General features: G+C 37.9%; 1 protein-coding gene across 1 annotated transcript in view; it reads right to left on the bottom strand.

The window, feature by feature from the left end:
• Positions 1 to 12,700: 12,700 nt before the first annotated feature.
• TMEM106B (transmembrane protein 106B) overlaps positions 12,701 to 22,019 on the bottom strand; it is a 10,679-nt gene continuing 1,360 nt past the window's right edge. The window contains exons 2-7 of the mRNA XM_010163918.2: positions 19,998 to 20,061; positions 18,580 to 18,739; positions 17,653 to 17,793; positions 17,509 to 17,558; positions 14,070 to 14,123; positions 12,701 to 13,348 (exon numbers count right to left, since the gene is read on the bottom strand). Of these exons, the coding sequence (XP_010162220.1) occupies positions 13,210 to 13,348; positions 14,070 to 14,123; positions 17,509 to 17,558; positions 17,653 to 17,793; positions 18,580 to 18,739; positions 19,998 to 20,061 (608 nt within the window). The 3' untranslated portion in view covers positions 12,701 to 13,209. The remainder of the gene's footprint in view (positions 13,349 to 14,069; positions 14,124 to 17,508; positions 17,559 to 17,652; positions 17,794 to 18,579; positions 18,740 to 19,997; positions 20,062 to 22,019) is intronic.

Below are 22,019 nucleotides of genomic sequence, written 5' to 3'. Positions count from 1 at the left end.
TATTGGAACAGGCTGCCCAGGGAAGCGGTGGAGACCCCATCCCTGGAGGTATTTAAAGGACATGTAGATGTGGTACGTAGGGACATGGCTGAGTGGTGAACTTGGCAATGCTGGGTTTACGGTTGGACTAGATGATCATAATGGTCTTTTCCAACCAAACTATTCCATGATCTGTTCTTCCTTCCTGATAGTTTATATTGGGATATTGGAGAGAGATATATACACATATACACACAAACATATATATATATATATTTGTGTGTGTGTATATGTATTATTAACATATATTTTATATGTATCATATAAAAATATATATGTGTATATATACTTTATATAGATTTTATATGTATATTTTATTTATTTTTTAACAACTGATGTTTTGTTATTTAAAAGGATTCACGGAAGCACTTACACAGTGTATCACATCAAATCTGAGGGAGTTAGTTTTCCATTTGAGAGGGATTTATTTTTATTCATAAAAACTTAACATTACAGTGACGTTGTATGTACTTACATATTCAGATATTTCATGAATTATGACTTTACTTTGCTACTTAGACAAAGACTCAATATTTGTCATTTTTTAATGTCGTGTGTCCCCCCCCACCCCTCCAGGGGTGCTCAGTGTTATCCAATGAAAGTCCTCACTGATCTTGCAGCACTGCATAACCAGTGGTGATGAGCAGAAATAAAGATCTTCTGTGATTTCTGTACCATCATCAGTTGTAAAGTCAGCTCTAAACTCCCCTGACAACATCACTATTTAGTATTCATGTAGTTTGAACAGATTTTTTTTCAGAGCAGAATTTGTTTAAGCTAAAGAATAATCAGAGAAAAATGAAAGCATTATTTTACCTTCAAATGACCAATCCCAAACCATCCTTTTTTGAACAGTGTTATGCTAACAATAAATTTTATTACCATGAGTTTTCAGCATAGTATTCATGGGCTTAAAGGGGAGACTGCAAATGCAATGGATCAGGAGCCCACACGGGAAATGTGTGCACCTGCGCAGGCGCATACACACACACCCAGGCTGAATCACCAATCATCTCATATACCTCCATAATAAAGTAATTGTTCTTCTTGACAATTCAGATGAGGTCTGGATCAGATTCCGCACAGCCCCAGTTTATGTCTCCTGGCAGTTCCTTGCACACCTCCCACTATCAGTCAGCCATCCTAATAGAATGACCACTGCTGCTGCAAGGCAGCGGCACTACTTGCAGGTTGCTCTCCTGCAGGAACCCAAACCCCAGCAACCTGGGTACATTAATTTGTAAGTCTCTTTGGTAATTAGTTCAAATTATCAGATCAGGCTTAAGGGTAAAAAAACCCAACCAACCAACAAACCATAAAAAACCTTACACTGCTGCATTACAGCAGTTCACCAGAGGTCATGGCCACAGCGCCTAGCAATATGACCACATCTCCTATAGTCCCACAATAGCAGCTGCAAATCTAGATTTGATTTTTTCTGAAGATATAATGAAAAAGAAACCCTGGATTGCTGGAAATAGTTAATTGTACATGCTCGGACTATAGGTATTGATCAATTATGCAGAACTATTAATACGCTGGAGATTCCACCCACTCACAGTTCAGTATCACAATATTAGGCTGCCCAGATGACTTTCCCCAAATTAAATAGGTAAGTTATATCCAGGAATGTATTTAGTGAAGCCCATCATGAGTGCATTACATTGTCAGATCATGGCTATAATGATTACCCTGTAAGGTAATACTGCTAACAGGATCTATTATTCAAATAGATGAGGAGACTAAGAAAAGAAAACAAATCAAGCAAAACACCATTGTCATCAACCTAAAATCCCAGCTGCTTGTTGCATCGTCACTGCAAATATACCCTGCAATGTCAGAGATGTTCTTCAATGCCTTGTAGACCTAAAAACTATGGAGAAGCATTGATGAGGAACACTAACAAACCTGCTCACTGAATTTTTTGTTACAGTAAACATGTGCACCCTCCCAGTGAATTTGCCCACCCCCAGCTATTAAGAAATAACTCAGTCACCCCAGGTTATTTTTATTGACTAGATATCCATTTGCTACCAGCTTAAGTGTCTACAGAAAATAGATGCCACTCCAGATACACTCTCAAATATCACCGTTCATACTACAGGAAAATTGTTTTTCAAAATCTAATTTGCATAAATAGTGACAATTAACGTACATATCATGAAGATATGATATCCCAATAAGAGTTTCTGTAGCAAAGGAGGAAGAACATTCTCATTTTCAAAATAAGGCAGTTTGTTCTTTAAAGGCCACAATTTGAGAGCCTGGGAATGAATTCAGGGATTTTTTGGTTTCAAATGCTGGGTCCAAGCCATACAGCAATACATCTGATTTTAAATAAATTACTAGATACAAACTTTGAGTCTACTATGTGAGTGAATGCGCTAAGAACTACCCAGGGAGGCATGCCTGAGAAATAAGATTTTCCCAGGCATATGTTAGAGACTGAATTTGGGATAGTTGATTTGGAATGTTGATTTACAGGGAATTAAAATATTACATCAGTCTCTTCTAGAGTAATTTTGAAATTCATAATTGTATAATTCAAACATTTTCCTTGGTGGTAGGAGAGCTTCTACAAAAGCTTTCCTTATGCCCAGGGCCTTTAACCCACTGCTTGATTGCCCACATGCTCAGCACTTCAGGACAGTTCCAAATGCATGGGCTTGCCCTCAGCATTTCTGCATCCAGGGTTACTGGGAGAAGTGGCTCATGTCCTTGCAAGGCCACTCTTGGCCATCTTCAAAAGATTGTGGAGATCCAGAGAGGTCCAAAACAACTGGAGAAAGGCAGATGTTGCCCTCACCTTCAGCAAAGGCCAAAATGCAAATCCAGGAGCTACATACTAGTCAGTCTCACTGGGAAAATCAGAGCAAGCCCTCCTAGAAGACACTCCTGGGAAGGAGGAGGGAGTGGACTGGGACCAGTTGGAGCAGATATATGAATGTAATATCACAACCATCATGATTGGATTTGGTGATGAAAGGCAAGCAGTGGATGTCACTTATCTCCACTTTAGCTTCACTTTTGAGACCCTTTCCCACAATATTCTTGTATCCCAGCAAGAACATTATATTCTGGGTAGGTGAACAGCTAAATCAGTTTAAAAACTGGCTGGATGATTGAGCTCAGAGGGTAGTGGTTAACAGGCAGTACTCTGACTGGAGTCAGGGATCTGTACTAGGACCTGTCCTGTTTAACAGCCTTATCAGTGACCTTGAGAAGGTGACAATGCACACATCAAGTATGCAGAACACACCAAACTGGAAAGGACTAGTTGATAGGCTCAAGTGGAAGACCACCATTCAGAGTGACCTGGATAGGATGGAGGGATATGTCCTAGGGATCTGATGAAATTTGACAAGGAGAAATGCAAAGCCCTGCATCTGGGAAGGAATAACCCCTGCCAGGAGGCAGCCTGAGCACCACGGGGCTGGGGAGCAGCGGTGCTGAAAGGACCTGGGGTGTTGGAAGGCAGTAAGCGGAGTATGAATGAGCCAACAGCATTCCTTGGCAGGAAACTTCTCTGCAGCATTTTTCTAGTCTCCTGAAAAAGACTACCATCAGTATCATTGTAAGTAGGTAGCACAACTGGGCAATAATGGATTAAAAAAAACCCCAAATCAATTCAGCTTGAATGTCAAAGTAGACTACAGTTATTGGGCCAGCACACGAAGAGCAAGAGGGGGGGAAACAGATTTTGAGTCTGGTAAACCTTACATAGCTACACACATACAAATAGGGATTGCCCAAGGTCTTTAATTCAACTTCTCAGCATCGACACTCTGTATTCTCACTGCTACTTAGTTAATACATACTGAGGTCTTTCACATTTTAAAATTCAAAACAGAACTCTGAATAGGAATATTTTACACATCCAGAATTAAAGTCATATACTGGATTTATTAGACTGAAACTCTATTCAATCTGAACAGTTCAACTGGGGCAGCTCTGCTCTTTTCTGGAATGTTACTTTTGCTTCTGGTTGCACTTAAATGCTGGGGTTGGGTGGTTGGTGAAGGGTTGGGAAGAAAAAACAGACTTTTAATCAGACTACACCACAAGTAGCAATCAGTTATATCTACCAATAAATTGGCAGTACTAGTGGGGTTTGGGGGATTTTTTTGTGGTTATTTGTGGGGTTTTTTGTTTGTTCACTTGTTTTGGGGGGTTTTTTTTGAGGGGTGTGTCTTAAGGGCTGGCAGGATTCTTTGTTTTTTAAATAAAGGACCCTGCATACTCCTTCCCCTGGGTTTAGCTGGTCCTGTCAAGGTTACTAAGTAACCTTGAGTTGAATTCAGCATTTCTACTGCTCATTTGAGAAATAAATTGAATCCCTCCCATGTTTGAGAAGCCCAGCTTTCAGTTTAAATAGGATTTTTCAAGTATTAGCATATCAAACAGTGTAGTTGTCAGCATGCAACATAAGATTAGCACATTTTGTTTTTTCTTTGTCGCAGTTTCCTACTGCCCTACTACTTTACATTTTTAGTAAGAACAAACTAAAGACAAGCTTGGCAGCCATCTGCAGTAGCAAGACACCAGGCATATCTATGCAACAGCTCCATTTGCTTCCAGAAATCAGTGGCTTAAATCTGCTGGGTCTCTCCATGAATGAAGACTGCTGGCCCTCCTAAAGTCTACAAGGCAACACTTCAGTCCTGATCCCAGAGAACATTTACCAACACCAAAAAGCTGGATTCTGGCACTCCACACAGGGTGGCAGAGATGTCAATGTCGCCTGGATCCCCCCTCTTGATCATAAATTGTTCACAGGGAAGTCAGGCATGTCAGGTCACACAGCATGTTAAAAGCAGCATGGAAATACCAGCTCTGCCCTGTCTCCAGATTGGCAGCAAGGAAATGGTTGTAGGTGGTATGAGTTTTAGAATCCGTGTTCTGCACCAGCTTAATATTTCTTTTCATATTTCATGAAAAATTCACAAATTTATTGTCAGTGTGGAAAGTAAAATAGTTGCACTGATTATGTCAAGATGTTTTAACACATTGAATTTGGTCACAAGTTTATGGTGGGTGAATTAAATCACTTAAATGATCCCCATGCAGACAGCCACTAACATTCACCAAACCTAAGCTATTTAAGACAGACTTAGCATTTAAGAAATAATACATATCCCAGTAGCACATAAGCTTCCATAACTCATGAAAAGTAGTCAGTAGATCTTTACCTATTGTTTTTCTAAATATTACCATCTATTGAGGTAACTCTCATATTGCTTCTCTGACCAGTACCAGAACAATAGCCTTGCAGTATGACCGTCAGAGGAAAAGTCAGGCAAAGGCAAATTATGTTCTTTTCTCAACCACAACTATATTGCCAGGGCTGCTAGAGGCGTTACTTCCCCGTTACTACTCAAGAATTATATACATCATTACCTTTCAGATACCCATAACTGTATTCAGTGAGATGTTACATTATAGTGCTGTCGCAGCTCCTTAATCAAGTTCTAGTTTTACTGTATTAGGCGATTCAGTGGCTCATGAAAAAGCAGCTCCATAGTGCCCATGACAGCTCATTAAACTCTGTGGCACCTGCTGCCCATAAGCAGAAAACACAAGAGAGACATCTCAGCTCTCAGGCTTAAGAGGCAGGGATTCCTGGAGAAGAGGGGAAAAAAAACAAAACAAAACACGACACCACACAACCAAAAAATGTAGAGGCATCTTTACCTCATCTGACATCAAGAGACTTCTAGCAAAATTCAATGTGTGATGTGGTATCTTCAAGTTGGCAGATAGACATAATCTTCACATTGGAAGGCAATTAGCATTATTCATCACAAGTGCACCCAAAGTTCTCAGGTGAATGTATTAGCACAGTAACATATCCCAGGTATGAGCTCAGTTCCAGTTATATAGAAAGCTGTATGAAATTTTGAGAAATAAAGGGAAAGCAACTTACAGTCAGCCAGGGAAACCTCCACATTTCAGAGTTCTCTGTCATTGTCGGGTCTTTGAAACTAGGCCATTTTAAGATGTCAGATATTTCATTAGTTAAATCTCAAAAACACCTACTTTGGGTGTTCCAGAATAGTCTTTAAACCTGTATAAATTTGCATTTGTTTACCTATTCCTATCTGTCAGTGTATTCCCTTGCATTCCTTTTCATACTCCCCAGACAAGGTGATGTTTGAAATTTGCCTGGTAGGAATTCACCTTTGTACTCTCCTACCTGCTCCAGATGGGAAAAACAAGAGAGGAATCCAAATCATGTTGTTTGAAGTATTTTGATCAAACAAAACTGTACACTGCTTAAGATATACTTTTGCCTACCTATGCCCAGAGAGGCAGAACAAGAGAGAAGCGTGTCTTCAAGCTCTTATATATTATGCTTAAAGGTTATTGTTCTTCAGTTTACAGTGTTCAATAAAGGCCTTGTCCAAATAGGACAGTCTGGACAACAGTTACAACAACACCAGGAAGGAAAAAGGACTACATGAGAAGGAAAAGAGCACGCATGACTAATTTTCCCATCTAAACTTAGTTTTAAAAAAACAAGCTTTTTAAAATAGATCCACAAGCTAAAATAAAACAGCCTAAAAAACCCCCACACCCTAAGCCCCTGTTAGTTACCCATTAGAAGTCATACCAGAATACCAATGTAGCAGTCATGAATATACAATAGGTCTCTCCAGGAGAAACCTTGAAAACCCCACTAAAGTGTCTCAAAACATCCATAACAGACTACCTGTAACATCTGAATTGAATGCTTTAAATAAAGCCATGTTCTTCGTTGTCCAGCTTTTAAAGATTAAAGCTTTTAGGCAATAATGGTTCTTTAAAATAACTTCATAAATAGCTGTACTAGGTCTGGCTGGAATGGAGTTAATTTTCTTCATAGCAGTCCATATAGAGCTGGTTTGGGTTTGTAGCTAAAATGGTGCTGATAACACACCAGTTACTTGGATAATGCTGAACAGTGCCTGCACACCAAGGTGGTTTCCTTTTTCATGGCCTCCTCTCCTTTTTCTCCTCACTCTGTCCAACCCTGCAGTGACTAGGCTGGGGGTGGACAAGAAGCTGGGAGGGGACGGAGTCAGGACAGATCCCCCAACTGACCAAAGGGATATTCCATACAGGATCACACTCACCAATAAAAGCTCAGGGGAAGGAGGAGGAAGGAGGGACGTTCAGGGTTATGGTGTTTGTCTTCCCTTTGTAAACACCTGCCTGCTGATAGGAAATAAATTCCTTACTTTGCTTTGCTTGGGCACACAGCTTTGCTTCCCCTGCTAAAGGGTCTTTATCTTGACCCATGAGCTTTTCTGCTCTTGTCCTCATTCTCTCTACCATCCCACTAGGGGGGGAAAAAAAAAGTGTATGAGTGACTGGGTGGGGGCTTACCTGCTGGCAGGAGTCAACCCACCACAACAGCCTAGGTTTTTAACTCAGTTTTTTAGTAGTCCAGTCAGACAACAGTAATCTGTTCACATATGGCGCTTAGCTTTCAGACACTCCAGTTTATTACAGACAACACAATAAAGCATAATATAAAAAAAAAAGTAGATTGCAAAGTTTTTACATCATGGAATGCCCATAGTGACAAAAATTTAAATCGTACTATTGAAAAATACATGAAAGCTTGCGAGAAAAATATGGGGAAATAGGGGAAAAACTTGTGGGAAACAGGGAAGGAGGAGAGAAAAATATTGTTAGTTTTAAAAAAAGAAAAAAGAGATACATGACCCAAGTTTTTTTTAATAGAAAATTTAATATCATTCTTTGAGCCAAACAATCCTCCCTAGAAACATATTCATAATGAAGTTAACTCTAGATTTTGAACCTCTACATAACAAGATCCCTTGTCCCAGTTAACTGACATTGACATAGCTTCTGTGTTGTAAAAGTCATTCCCAAATAATCCTTGACTTATAAAGTGTTTTATCATGCTTAAGTTGATAAGATTGTTTGCTACACAGTTACAAGAACAACAGTTTACAATTCTTAAGTTACAAAAATAGTTATCACTCATTAGTATTTCTATACATATCTCAAGCTATTATATGCACACTCTGTACAGTGGATGTTAACAGTGGTTAAGTTCGCTTCCTTAAACAAAAAAAGAACTAAATCACTGACAGTCAGACCCAAAATATTCAGACACAGTAATACACTTGCATGTCTGGCACTAGATACCCATGCCCATACAAAGCAAAAGCAGTTTCAGTACCCAAAAGATACATGTATCCAGGTTTTGAGAGCCTTATGGTGGTTGGTGGAAGAGGAGAGTATGAGGATCAGTATGTTACTGCTACCCAACAGCCTTGCACTATGCTGTGGGGCCTGACACTCACTTTAATTACACAGATTCTGTGCAGACAAGCGTTCCTGTCCAACAGGCCTGCCTACTGGCTGAAAAGCAGGTTGGCATGACAAAAGATGTAGGGCAGCAGAATAAACTACCCCAAACTACCCCTCTGGTAATGACCAGAATTCCCCAGCTAAAGGTAAAATAGGAAGGTGACTTCTCAAGTAGATGAACACTGGATGTTTTTGCCATAACCAAATTACTGTTCTCAACATGTTTTGGTTGGGTTTTGCCTTGGGTTTGATTCCTGAAGAAAAATAACAAAACAAAAAAACAAATCTATTCTTTTTTTTTTTTGCATGATCAAGGCCAACACTGACAAACATTTTTCTGGTTGCAGTAGTCAATTATTGAAGTACATTGGTTGCACTTACATGACTTATCCTTCTCTTTCAGAAGTAATAGTCAACCTGGAAGCATTGCTAGGGTTGTAGCATTTTGTCAGACAGGCAATTAAAAAAGTGAGTTCTTAGTGTTATTACTGCTAGTCTTACTTATCTCATAACTCGAAGTCCAACCCACCTGATGTTAAGCTTCACGTAGCTGCCCAACTCTTAAACAAGTCACCCATTTCAGAAGATACTGTCCCACTACAAATTTGGAGGGTGGGAAGAAAAGCAAATCCACAACTAACCACCTCGTTATGATCTCAAAAAAAAAAAAAAAAAAAAAAAAAAAGCCTTAAATGCTGAATAAGAAATAACACTTTTTTTAACATCTTCTGAATCTAGAAATCTTTCACATACCACTCAAAGCATCATCCTTCCCATCATGAGGGCACAACACTTCAGTCGGATGGTTTAAGACCTTAACAGTTAACCCAAGCACTTAGAGATTCAGTGCTTAAATGGTTAGCTTCATACACCACATGCTAAAAAGCCAAGAGTCATGTCACTATCAATGTACTACTATGAAAAAATTTATTCACTTGCAGAACTTCAAGGACAATTTGGAGCAAATTCAACTAAGGCATGTACTTAAGTCTGCCAACATAAGGCTGCAAAATACACACACCACAATGTTAATATCAAGGTCATGCACACGTCAGAAGTGCATTAAGAACTTCAAAGCTATACCACACAGGAAAAAGATACGTCTGTTTTCACAAAAGATATAAGAATTAAGCAACTATCCTCTAAATATCAAGAGGAGTAAACAAATTATGAATGAGCTTCTACAGGCTTTTCCCCACACCAGGAATTCAAGAGTAAGGATCAGGTACTTCATCTTTTAGTAAGAACACTTCCCTTTAAATCTCTCCAAATGAGTATTTGATGGTTAGATCTTTTGAGTTTGTTTGGTGGCTTTATTCATTCATTTATTTTTCCAGCGTCATATTTAAAATGTAAAATAATTTTTTTCTCCAAGTCAGAATGGCTACATAGCCAACATTTTTATGCATGTAAGTGTTCCATATTAATTTACCTTAAGTTATAATTCTGAAATTTTACAGTTATGCTATACAGAATAGACTAAGTTTTGTTTCTCACTTGTGCCATTACAGTGCAACATCTGGACCATTGTCTCAAGAGATAACTAATATAGCTTCCATTTTAAAGTGCAATAAGTTTTGTTACAGGAATTGCTACAAAGAATTCAAGTGAAAAGAACTATACCAGGAATAAATCTCTTGAACCTCAACACTACAATGCCAGCATATATGTATTTGTTGGTATTTAAAGATTATGGGGAAGTTACAAGTGAAATACGAAGCGCTTCAGAAGTAGTCCCTCAGAAAAACCATCTTACACGCAGGAAAACAAACCAGAAAAAACCCTATGATTCTTGAAGCTGACATTCTGGAGAGAATTTCTACTCACTGACTGAAAGTGAACTGAAAGGATTGCCTTTTTTATTTTAAAATCAAGGTAAAAAATAAGTGTGAAATAATCACAGGTCGGTCACTTTCATCTATTCTCATAGCTTATTCACAAAGTTATACAAGTTAATACTGACTTCCCTTGCTCTCTTAGCATGTTTCCAAGCTCAGCCACAGAAATCAAGTCTAAATTAAGTATTCAAACAGACATTTACCCACTTATCTGATGAGATGTTACATTCAAATTAGTAGTTAAATTAAAATTTGCCTTGTTTGGTTAGTAATATGCTGACAGTTTTGCAGGGACATACTAGCACATGCAGAACTTTAAGCCTTTGATTCTCCTGTAACTGACTTAATTTGAGGATTCATCAATAGGATCTTTACCCCCCCCTTTATTTTTTAAGAAAAAAAAAAAAAAAAAAAACTCTTAGTCATTCAGTAAATCTAGTACAAATTGATGGTTTTAAAATTTACATCCATTAGATATGCCAGATGACAGACATTAAGAGTTTTACCTTCTCCCTTCTGCCACATACACTGAAAGAATAACTTCATGCAACACCAGGTCTACAGATTTAAGTATGTATTTTGCTCAGCATGTCTGCCAAACTTTCAAAGGCCAGTCTGAGTTTCAACACTGCATCAACAGTGTAACCTCCTCTTGCCATGCTTGTTCAAGCAGCATTCACTACTGTCAAATAATTTTATCATGGTGCCATTCCAGTTATTTTAGATTACCTTTCATCCTTTGAAGAAAAAATTTGTTTTAAATTGATGTAAATATCTGCCTTGTTCTTTTTACAATTTAAAAAACAAACCAACCCCAAGGAAACCAACCAACACTCTAGATGTTAGTACATAGGTCTAGAAGAAAAAAACCCATATCAAGTGCTGGCTGACTTAAGATCCGATATGATTTAAACCAGAATTCTCTCCCTGCTCTCCAATATAAACAAATCTTTCTACAACAGAGAACAGAAGAGTTTACCTCACTGCTTCCAGCCAGCTTCCCACTCTCCTGGCTTTTAGTTATCACTTGTATCTTTTCAGACAAGCTTCTGCATGCATTTTATCTGCCATGGGTCTGAACCTCATCTGTACTCTAGGAAGACTTGAGTCAATGGTGAACTAGTTTCCCTTATGATTGTAAACTGCAATAAAGAATGTTTACTTTTAAGTGCCCACATTGAAGAATAATTTTCAGAGTGTAGCTACAGTAATGAGAATTGACTATTCCAGTTCCAGAAGTTCTCCAAAGCCAAAAGCTGACATCTTCACCTTATCAACAATTATGAAACTGACAGTTAAATTTCTATATTTTTCACAGCCATTCAGAACAAGTCCTCACAGCACTTCAAACAGAGGAGGGTTTTTTTTATGGTTACTTAATTTCATTTAAATCAGTCTTATATCATCAATATTCTCTCCCTCACCCACTCAATTATGTTCACCTAAGAAAGGCCAATAAAGAAAATAGTAATATAGACATGTACCTTCACTGAAGTACTGGAGCATATGAGACTGTTAGTTGCAAGAAGTTACTCAGCAGCCTTTTTCCATAGTGTTTATTGCTAATTCATTTTATATAGCTTATTTCCAGGTGATGGGCAGCATAAAACCCACAACATCTATTTTTAAAAATATGTTGTTCATTACAATGCAACTGTCCCAACAGTAGCTTCTTACAGCTGCATCTTATCTAATTCAATAATAAAACAATCCTGACCTAGTTAATTAAAAAGTTTTGTACCTAACCCTTAGAACAGTCAACCTTCAGAAGTCAAGCAATTTTAGACCCCAAATTTACAATCACTGTATTTGATAATAACCCCAAAAATTCTCACTGTGTAAACTATCCTACTGAAAGTATTTAACAGCTTTGTTATAAGTCAGCCTTATGATCATATCAGCATTTACTCTAACAGAAAGAATTGCTCCATTCTCCCCTACGTATCTTTGATGTGAACTGTGAGTGCTCTGGATTCAGGCAATTACTGCAATGCTCACTGAGCCTGCACACTAAATACACACACCCCAACATATTAACACTTACAAGTAGCTTAGATATGCAGTATATTAAAACAATAAAAATTATGAAAACTTACATTAAGCTGCCCAAACCCATGCTCAGTTTCCCACCTAGTTTCAATTGCACAATCTTGATTTTAACAGCTGTAATCAAAAGCTGACTAAAAATCAAAGTAGAAAGATACTATCAAAGCCTTTACCCATTCATTTTCCTCAGTCTTCAATTTTTCTTTTGTCAGCAATGATTCTGGGGGTTATTTTTTGTTTTAAAACCCAACTTTAAATCTAACGACACGCATTCTCCTTATAAACACCCCAGAGGTAACAGGAGGAATTATAAATGAAAAGATGCTAGATTCTAGAAGTTGCACATTCAAGTATAGTGCCATTCAAGAGAGTGTTCCTGGCTTTCACAGACTGCATGTCACCTCTAATGATGTATAACAAATGAAAAGTTGAATCCCAAAACAAAGAACTACCACCACTGGGTTACTAATAGAAGTTTCACACCCAGGTATCTCAAAGTAATCTTGTTACTTAAGTAGCAATACTGTCAGTTTCAATAGTCAAATATCAAGAACTGAAGTATAAACATAAAATTGATGTGTATTAATTTTTCTAAAATGATCATTAGTGACACATTTCACCTAAACACAGACATACACACAGTTACTCTAAGCTGATGTACCAAACTGTAAGGAAAGGTCCCAATTCAGTTCAAGAACCTGATATTCCCCCTCTCCCTCCCACCACACAACTTGACAGAAGTGCTTACAGAAATAGAAAGCTAACAGAAGGGGAAAACACAACATTTAACAAGTGCATCTATATACATTTTGCACCTTTTCCCTTCTTGCATCTAAAGTGAACAGGTCACCATGTTCGCTATGCTTTACATGCACATACCCTCCCCTTCATGTTGTACCAGACCTATTCAAAGGATCCCTGCAAGCATCAACAGCAGTCATTCCACACTAACCAACAGGTGCTTTTATTGTGGAGGCTGAAGTACATTTAAATATTCTGACTGGCCCAGCTGGTAGGTTGTGTTTCCTCCACAGTCCACATACTGGTATCTCTCCTGAGATATTTGCTCAGAGTGGCCAAAGTAAGAGGTTGTCACTGTTACTCTTAAAAAGACAAAAGAGAAGAGATATTTGTTTTGTAAGAGGCTTGAGTTTCTTATACTAAAGATCACTGTTTTTCCATTACTAGGGTTTTTAAGGAAAAAGTTCTGTAACAAAGTAAGTTAAAAACAATACTAGTTTACCACTATAGATTTTCTCCATGAAAGACATTTGGTTCCCTGAGCACAGACTTTTTTTCTAAAGAAGACACTAAAGCTGGGGTTTACTCATTAACACCTTGCTTTGCAAGGAGAAAGCAAATTATTAGAGCAGCTAGAGCCATGGCTGGTGTGCACCTCCCTCCCTTCCCTCCCCTGCGCTGCCCTTTATGCAATTGGTCACAAAAGGCAGACTCTGGCAGAGCACTGAAGTCTGCAATTGCTTCAAGATCACAAAGATCGTGGCAATTTTTGTACAGTGGCTGATTCGCAAACTCATTTCAAAGTACTTGAGACTTTAGTAGCCCCATGGCTACAGCAGTCCACCTGCAGAGGAGACACAGTAATAACAGCTCTACCTATTCAAGTATCTTTACAGCAGCAGAATCTGTCAAAAGGCACAGTTCCATTTCAAGAACCATGAAGCTACTACACTACAAAACAAGCTGATTTCATTTTATCTATGATGCACAGACTCCAGGATTAAGTTCTTTTGAGTAATATTTCAATGAGAATTACATGGCTTTTAAAATTGTTTCCAACAAATAGAAAGTTTCCATACTTACTGCATCATCACTACTATATTATGCACTTTGATAGATGCTAAAGTACAGAAGTCACTGCAAAAAAGAAAAACAATTGTTAGATTTCCATTGAGCTTTACAGGAAATGATCTAAAAATGTAAGAACTGTGGCTTCAACTGGAAATTCTGCTATCTGTATATGTAGAGCCTATAGAGTTGCTAGCAATGGCAACTAAAACACTTGTTAAAAAAGCACTACCAGTGACTGTATGCTCACCTAGGTCTACTTTTATATACATAGTCTTGCTTTCACATGACCTATATTCACTTGTGCTTGCTTACAGGTAATGCTTGCAAACAAAAGTGTCCTGTGAAACACTGTTCACTCCATCTTTCAGGAGCTAACCAAAGTTAACATGAACCACTACATTAAAGTATGTCAAATCACTTTGTCACTGATGAAGACTTTTACTATTAAGGTGTATGAACAGAATTTGCTACAATTTCATGTGAAATTTATATACAGAAAGGAAACTTTACAAGAAAAGATCAACGTTATACAAACTTCAGCATCTTTTAATGTAAAAACATCAATTTACATTACAAGAAGTCTTGAAGGCTTGCTGTTCTTGCTCAAAAAGTATTAGGAAATTAAGAAATTGCACTCATCCACTTCTCTGTTACGCAAAGTAACTAACTAATCTGCAGAGATTTTGAAGCCAGAGTTATTGTTCTCTTGCAACATACCCTTTTCAGACTTACATTTTCTGACATGCAACTACACACCAGTTATACAGAGCACTATGTAAGTGTGTACTTCACCCCCTGCCCTTAAATCAGTTGCTCTTGGTCACAAATTTGTCAGCTCTGGAATGAAAGGGTTGTGATCAGCGCAATAAGACTGCACGGCAGCCACCCACAATATTTGCATGCCATGGTCATTCTTTGCCCCAGCACAAAACATATGATGAAGTATTAAACAGTAAATGAATACGGGTTATCCAAATTATATGAAAATACAAATAAAATAGTTCAGTATTAAAACTCATTTTATATTGGTATATGTAGTAATGACAAATAGTTTTATTTTTCTTCCTGCTAGGCTTAAAAGAGGATTTAGTTAGACCATAACGCCAGATATTCTCTGTTATTGTAGTTTTGTAATCCAAAACACAGACAACCTGTAACATAATATAAAGCCAACTTTGTCAGCCAATGGCACCTACTGGCTGACAAGCAGAGAGGTACAACACTGGCTTACTGGGTTTTTTTTAAGTCCAGATTATGTGGAAATAAATCTGTTAAAAAAACCCAACCAAACTCACACAAACCAATCACCCTCCCAAAAAAACCCCAAACAAATACCAAACATACCACACAGTACAAAATCTGTAGCTACACTGAAGGTGAAGTCCACATTGAGCCAGTTCTCTAAAATAAATCTGTGAAAATGCCCTATATGAAGCTGATTTCATCATACAGGTCTGCTGAATCAAGGTGGTTGTATGCAGACACTTCAGGTCTCTAAGATCTCCTGTATTCAACCTAAACTGATTTTACATGACACAGACTCTCCAGGATCCAAACAACTAGCCAGTTATGACTAACACAAGACTTAAATTGACTAGCTGTGGAAACAATGAAATGTCATCTAGTGCTATAACCCACAATACAATCTGGATTACAAAGATTATCCCAGGGCCGTCACTGGAAAGTTAAATATTTGTGTCCAGAGAAAAAACCAAGCACAGTAACAAACACAAAACCCCACTGAGACCAGTTGAAGCTACCTTAGCTGGTTGTTCAAACTAAGGAAGCTCACTTGCTGTCTCCAGGGTTGCTCCATACAGCAAACCCAGGCTTCCAAGACTCCCAATACAGTGAAAGAGTAGAATCCATCAACAACAGTAACCGTCAACATGTCAGAGAGGTTAACTAATACCAACCGTGTAACATACAGAAAATCTGGAGAAAATGAACAACTACAATTTTGTACCTGGCTCAAATTCTGTTTAGTACATTTTAAAGACATTAAACAAAGCTAGTGAGTGCTACTCACAAGCAGTAGGACCTTGCTGTATCAGCCTGTACAATACCTTAGATCCTTAACTAACACAAACTTCTGTAGTTATGGGTCTCCTGTTACCAGTTATGGCCCATGTTTAGTGTCACTGTGCTGAAGCAATGAGTATTTTCACATGTGTAGAAATCACCTGTTAGTCTCCTCTTGTAGTAACATTCACAAACACTTGTTGTCCTGAAGGAGAGCAAGTCCACACTACAGACTACTGGTACTGACACACTTCTCTGCCTCTACTCCAAGACCGCACAATGTACCTCTGAGCTGGACCAGCAAATGCATCATTGTTCCACACTATTGCCAAGGCTGCAGCTATCAAGTAAGAAGAGCCTGAAATCCATTCAGTTCAGGCCACAGGCAGAGCAGCTTTTGCCTGTACACATCTCTACACAACCAAAGTCATCCAGGTTTTGCTAAGGTTAGTCACCAGCTTGCAGACCAAAGTTGCAGCTATTGCTGGGAACAGACTCTCAACTGCATTACTGAAATTAAGGCTAACCAGTGCTAACCATGAAAGAAGTTTCAATGCATTATTGCGCCAAAAGCACAACTGGGTAGGTATTAGCATGAGTTCTGTGAAGGTCATATTCATTTATTCCTCGTGCATCCAAAGGGTGAGCAGATTCACAGGATTCAGTGTTTACATAAAGCTACCTTACCTGCTATTAAGAGGTGACAGAAGTACAATATACTTTGCTTATTTAAAGTTAGTGCCCAGTTTGCTATTTCATACCTATTTCAATTTATTCCAAAGCTATAAGGTTCTCTCCCACACCAGAGGGGCTGGCATCCACTAGAACTGCAGGCAGTCCTGGAGTCTCAATAGTTAACTCTTTCTGTTCAGTCTGCATTTCAGTGTAAGATAACTAACACCTGGTTTTGTTACCAAGACATACTGAGCCAATACATAGTCTGCTGGTCAAATGAACTTTCAGAAGCTATGAATAAAACTGCTTAAAGGACAGGCTGTAAACACTGCTTACTGTCATATACACGTGGTCTGAACAAGAGAAATGCAAATTAGAGGTTAATTTGTATAGAATTAAATACAAATTCCTTCTACTGCCAGAGAAATTTGTGGGAAAGTTACTATAAAACTTCTTAGGGGAACACACCTGCACCTTCACCCCCACAAAGCGGCAGGTCTTAGCTACTGCCAAAGCCTAAAACATTGGGATAGAGATACACTGAAAGCACTGACAGCCAGGTATAGCAAGCCACTCCTGGAAACTATTGAAACAACTATGGTTTAACTATTTTTCAGTACTATTAAACTCACACAAAGAAAAGTTCACAAGACCTCTGCAAGTACATTTCTGCTGACTTTGAAAAAAGTCAGGTTTTAGTATCACTGTAATTTTTAGTAAGATCCATGTAATATTTAGAGGTGAGTACACTTACAACATGTAGCTCATTTCATCTTGTATGACTGTGGGCACCATATAGTCAATCTAAAAAAAAAAAAAGCAGCAATGAAAAAACAAATTAGTAGATTTACATATGAACATTAGCAGATATTAAACTTTGAAAGTCTATCCTATTTACCTGTTTCATATCCAAAGGACCGATGTTGGTGATGTTGTTTAGCCGTGCTTTGCCAATAACTGTTTTTGAGAACTGAACTTGGGCTGTGATATTTGCAACTTCAACTGAATAATAATTGTTGTTTGTTATATTTAGTGTGTTCTGAAAAACAAACAAAGAAACACAAAACACTAACAGCTATCCCTTCTGTATATTTTGATGAGCATACATTTTGAAATTTGTGCCTGAGACAGTGATACCTATAATTATGCAGGTATATTTTCCTGCCTTCTACAATTGGGGGGAAGGGAGTAAGGAACCATTACTTAACCCCTTTCTCAATTTCTTTGTGAATACACAACTTGCCCAGTGACCACCCTCCAACTGCAAATACTGCATGCTTCCTATCCTCAGTTATTCCTTCCATGAAATTTAGCTATCACAGGACCCTTTTCTCCCATGGCTGCTGTGCTTAATTTAAAATGAGGAACTCTACCAAAGTCTTTAGGCAATCCTGTATTGACTGCATTACCACGCAGTCAAAAAGCCTGTGGAAAGAATCCCTTTAAGTTTTAAGGCAGGCAAGGCATCATTTTTCCTCAAAACCAGTTTTGACAGATGCATAACACCAGGGCAGCATTTAATAACATTCCTACATACACACACACTGCACTTCACTCACATTCCAAAAACAATGTAGGGAGCTCCAAATTCGCTGTTCCCATGAAAACAGAAGACCCAATGGTAGCTTGTAACTACACCTCTAGAGCTACATGAACCAGTCACAGCACATCCAGTTACATTTTTCAAATTGGTCATTGTATCTGCTTGTATTTCTTAAGGCACTAAGTAAGCTTACCAGCTAGACCAATGTATATTAAACTGTCACAGCAGTACCTCTTGTTGCATTTGTCTATTACAAACATCCAAACAGATAGTCTGACTTACCGTAATATTTAGATATATTATACGTCTACCCTGTTCGTAAGTGACATATACTGACTTCACACCAATGTATTCAACGTCGATTGAGCGAGGAAACAAGAAGAATACAGCCAGCCCAGAAAGTAGCAAACATACAATTACAGAAGCAGTCACATAGAGCTTTCTGGAGAAAAAAAAAAGAGCACATTTCAGAGTCAAAAATATGTTAAACAATAGTGGCATGTTATTAAGTGATAAGGCACATGACTAGTCAAGACAACTAGTTCAGTTTACTTCTAGCTTCCATTAGCTTTCAATGGGAAGAAAAAAAGCTATGCTGCACTTCTGTCTGTCTCAGAGATGTTACTCTTGTATGTACATCAGAAAGGAAGTTTCAAAACGTGTTTATCCCAACATTTGTAACTTTAACAGGAAAGCGGAAGAGGTGAATATTTATGTGCTTTGAAACATAAGTACTTCCTCTTAAAAATTTATTTATAGTAGAACTTTTGTCATTCTGCAAGACTATTGCACAACACACCCAGAAAGAAGAACAAAGCTCTTACATGCCTTACACGGGATTCTTTGTCATAAAAGATTTTCAGGGAAAGTCTTACAGACTCTTGCTAAGGAACAGGAAACTTACAATTAACCTGATATAAAAGGGGTGTGTGTGTCTATGATAATAATAATAATAATAAAAAAAAACCACAATAAAAGGCTCTACTGCAGCTCAATTTTCTCAACATCAGAACACTAAAATAGTATGTTTCAAATTTGTACTACTATTACATCAAATATATGATTCAGGATAGTATAATGTGAAGTTACTGTATTTATTTTCCTAGCACTCATTTCTGTTTACTACAGAACATTCAAACATTAAGGGGAAATTGTGGGAACAAGAAGCCCTGAGCACTGTAATTAAAACTTTAAGTAGATTCTAGAAAAACAAACAACTCTATCAGAATGATGAATTTGTTGATTTTCCTAGCTGCTCAGAGATCTACAAATGAATTTCTAGGTGGTCCAAAGAATGAATTCTGTGGCAGTGGCCCAAAGAAGTTACCACTTTATTCAGACTGAAGAAACACTGAAGATGTATCTGCTTAGATCAATCAAGATGCTACAGAGATTGATAAATACTTGCATAGTTAATGTAGACATTCTAATAAATATCTACATGAAGATCATACAGAATTACTTAGCTTAGTAAAACATACTGTGACGGGAGTATGCGCACCTGTTAATAAATAACTCTACAAGAGTTAGAGGTTAAGGCTGATACCACTCACAAGCAGGGTTCTTTCAATATTGAATGCAAGAAAACATTCTAGTGATTTTTGCTTGATTCTTTTTAACACTATCTCCTTTAAATTCCTGAATTTTACCTAGAATAGAAGAATTAACTGTAGATTCATGCATCACAACTATTTACTTACGTTCTTCTCGGCCTCAGTCTCTGATCACTGTATGGAATTAATGCTACCAGCTGATTTTCCTGCCCTGGAAACAAAAACACTCTCAGAATTTAAACAAACAGAATAACTATTGTCACAGTTACTTCAAACAAAGGGTGCCTGTTACAACTTAATGGCAACAAAGAATAAACACTAAAGATAAAAATTTAAATTCCAGATAAAGACCCAAGTAGAATACTTCTGTAGCTTAGTCAGTTTCTGAAATAGAGCACAGCTTACACAACATGGAGAGGAAAAAACACCAAGCTCACAAAGACCAAAACAGCAACAAATTCTGCCTCTGTGCTGCATACATGCGCAGGAGGTGACATGCCTCTGGCACCATTTCCTCAAGAGAAAAGGAGGTACATAACAGCTTCCAGCTCTCTATTCTCTATGCCACACCATATAAAGTCATAGGAGAAAACATTCGGAGGCTCAGGCAATAGGAAATGATCCAGAAGGCATTCTCCTTGTATTCTTCTGAAAAGCAGAAGTCTGGTTTGTTTAAAAACAAACAAAAAGACCCCAAACAAACCCCACCCTACATGTATCAATTTGGGTGATTTTGGCAACACAACTAAAACACACACTGCATTCTGGAAATCACTGGTATATACAACCACTTTTTATGGGACTCAAGTACCCTGGAAGTCAAAAAAGTATCTACTGGAATTTCTCCAAGCAACGAGTTACTTCACAAGACAGCATTTTTAAAAGAGGGGTACCTAAACAGTAGAAATCAAGAACACAAGCACAGAAGAGTTGTTGCAAATATATGGACTACATCTGCCTGTACAGCTTTTGCTATTTGCTGTACAAGAAAATCGAATTGAGATTCACCCATGTGAGAACAGAGAGGCCTCAAGACCAAGTCCAATTTGCATTTTTTTAAGTCAAACCCAGAATCTGACTAGCATTACCACTTAGCTAATCAACCACTTAGAACTGATTCCATGCTGAATCACTAAGCTGAGCAAAGCACAATACCTACAAGCAGGTAGTAGCAGCTAACACCAAACTTCTAAAACAACTCTACCAATTTAAAACAGATTTTCATCTCAGGTTCAATGAAGCATCTTCAGCCTTTGAACAAAACAGCACAGTCCTACTTTCATACTTTATCATATTGAAAAACTAAAGCTGTCCAAGTAACAAAATACAATTTCATGTATTTATTATACAGTTTAGCCATTATGTCATGTGTTACAGTCTTCTTTACTGTCATGTAGTCATTCTGTGACCACTTTTTTTTTTTCCCTAAAGTACTGAGGAAGAATTAAAAAGACAATTCTATTTGTTTTAATAACTCATGTAAAGTTCTAGAGACCTGCTATTACTGCATTTTAGCTGGCACTATTTTGAGTAAAACTTGCTATTGGTATTATCAATTATTTCAAGTTAGCAAGCTAACAGAACAAACTCCCTTCTCTATAGTCCTTCGCTTAAGATAATTTTTTAGTTACATAATTTTTCCACATTTCAAATTTGCTGAATTCAGATGTATTCAAAGAATACATTGTGGTATAAAGTTTAACAGCTAAAACACAAATCTCTTATGATATTGGCAACCATTTAAATACCCTGTGCCCCCTGCCACTTACCCGCAGGTGAGAGAGAAGTATTTGTAAACTATACCAGAACCTGATCTGACTGAAGCACACATACAAAACAATATAGCACATACATTTTCCAGAGCTACTGGTCAAAATCAGTTCTGAGAGCTTTTACATCCAATAATCTATTTAGGTAAGAGTTCCAGCAAAAGCAAAGCAGTCCCAAACGTGAAAGCTCATCAGCTCCTCCCCCGCCGTCAAAGGGAAGATCTTGCAGCTGATGCAGGAGGCTGTGCTTTGGCACTATACATTTGCCACTCTCTCCTTTTGTCCAGTTTCAGATATCCTGCATTCTCCTTTCAAAGATCTCTTCCTAAATAGCTATTCAGGCCAGAGAAGTGTAATACAGCAGAACGTTTTATTGAAAGGAAAAGCAAAGGATGAGGGC

This window comes from Antrostomus carolinensis, unplaced genomic scaffold, assembly GCF_000700745.2.
Source record: "Antrostomus carolinensis isolate BGI_N321 unplaced genomic scaffold, ASM70074v2 scaffold3893, whole genome shotgun sequence".
Lineage (NCBI taxonomy): Eukaryota > Metazoa > Chordata > Aves > Caprimulgiformes > Caprimulgidae > Antrostomus > Antrostomus carolinensis.
The sequence above is the reverse complement of the archived record's forward strand: the minus strand, read 5'-3'. Positions and strand labels throughout refer to the sequence as shown.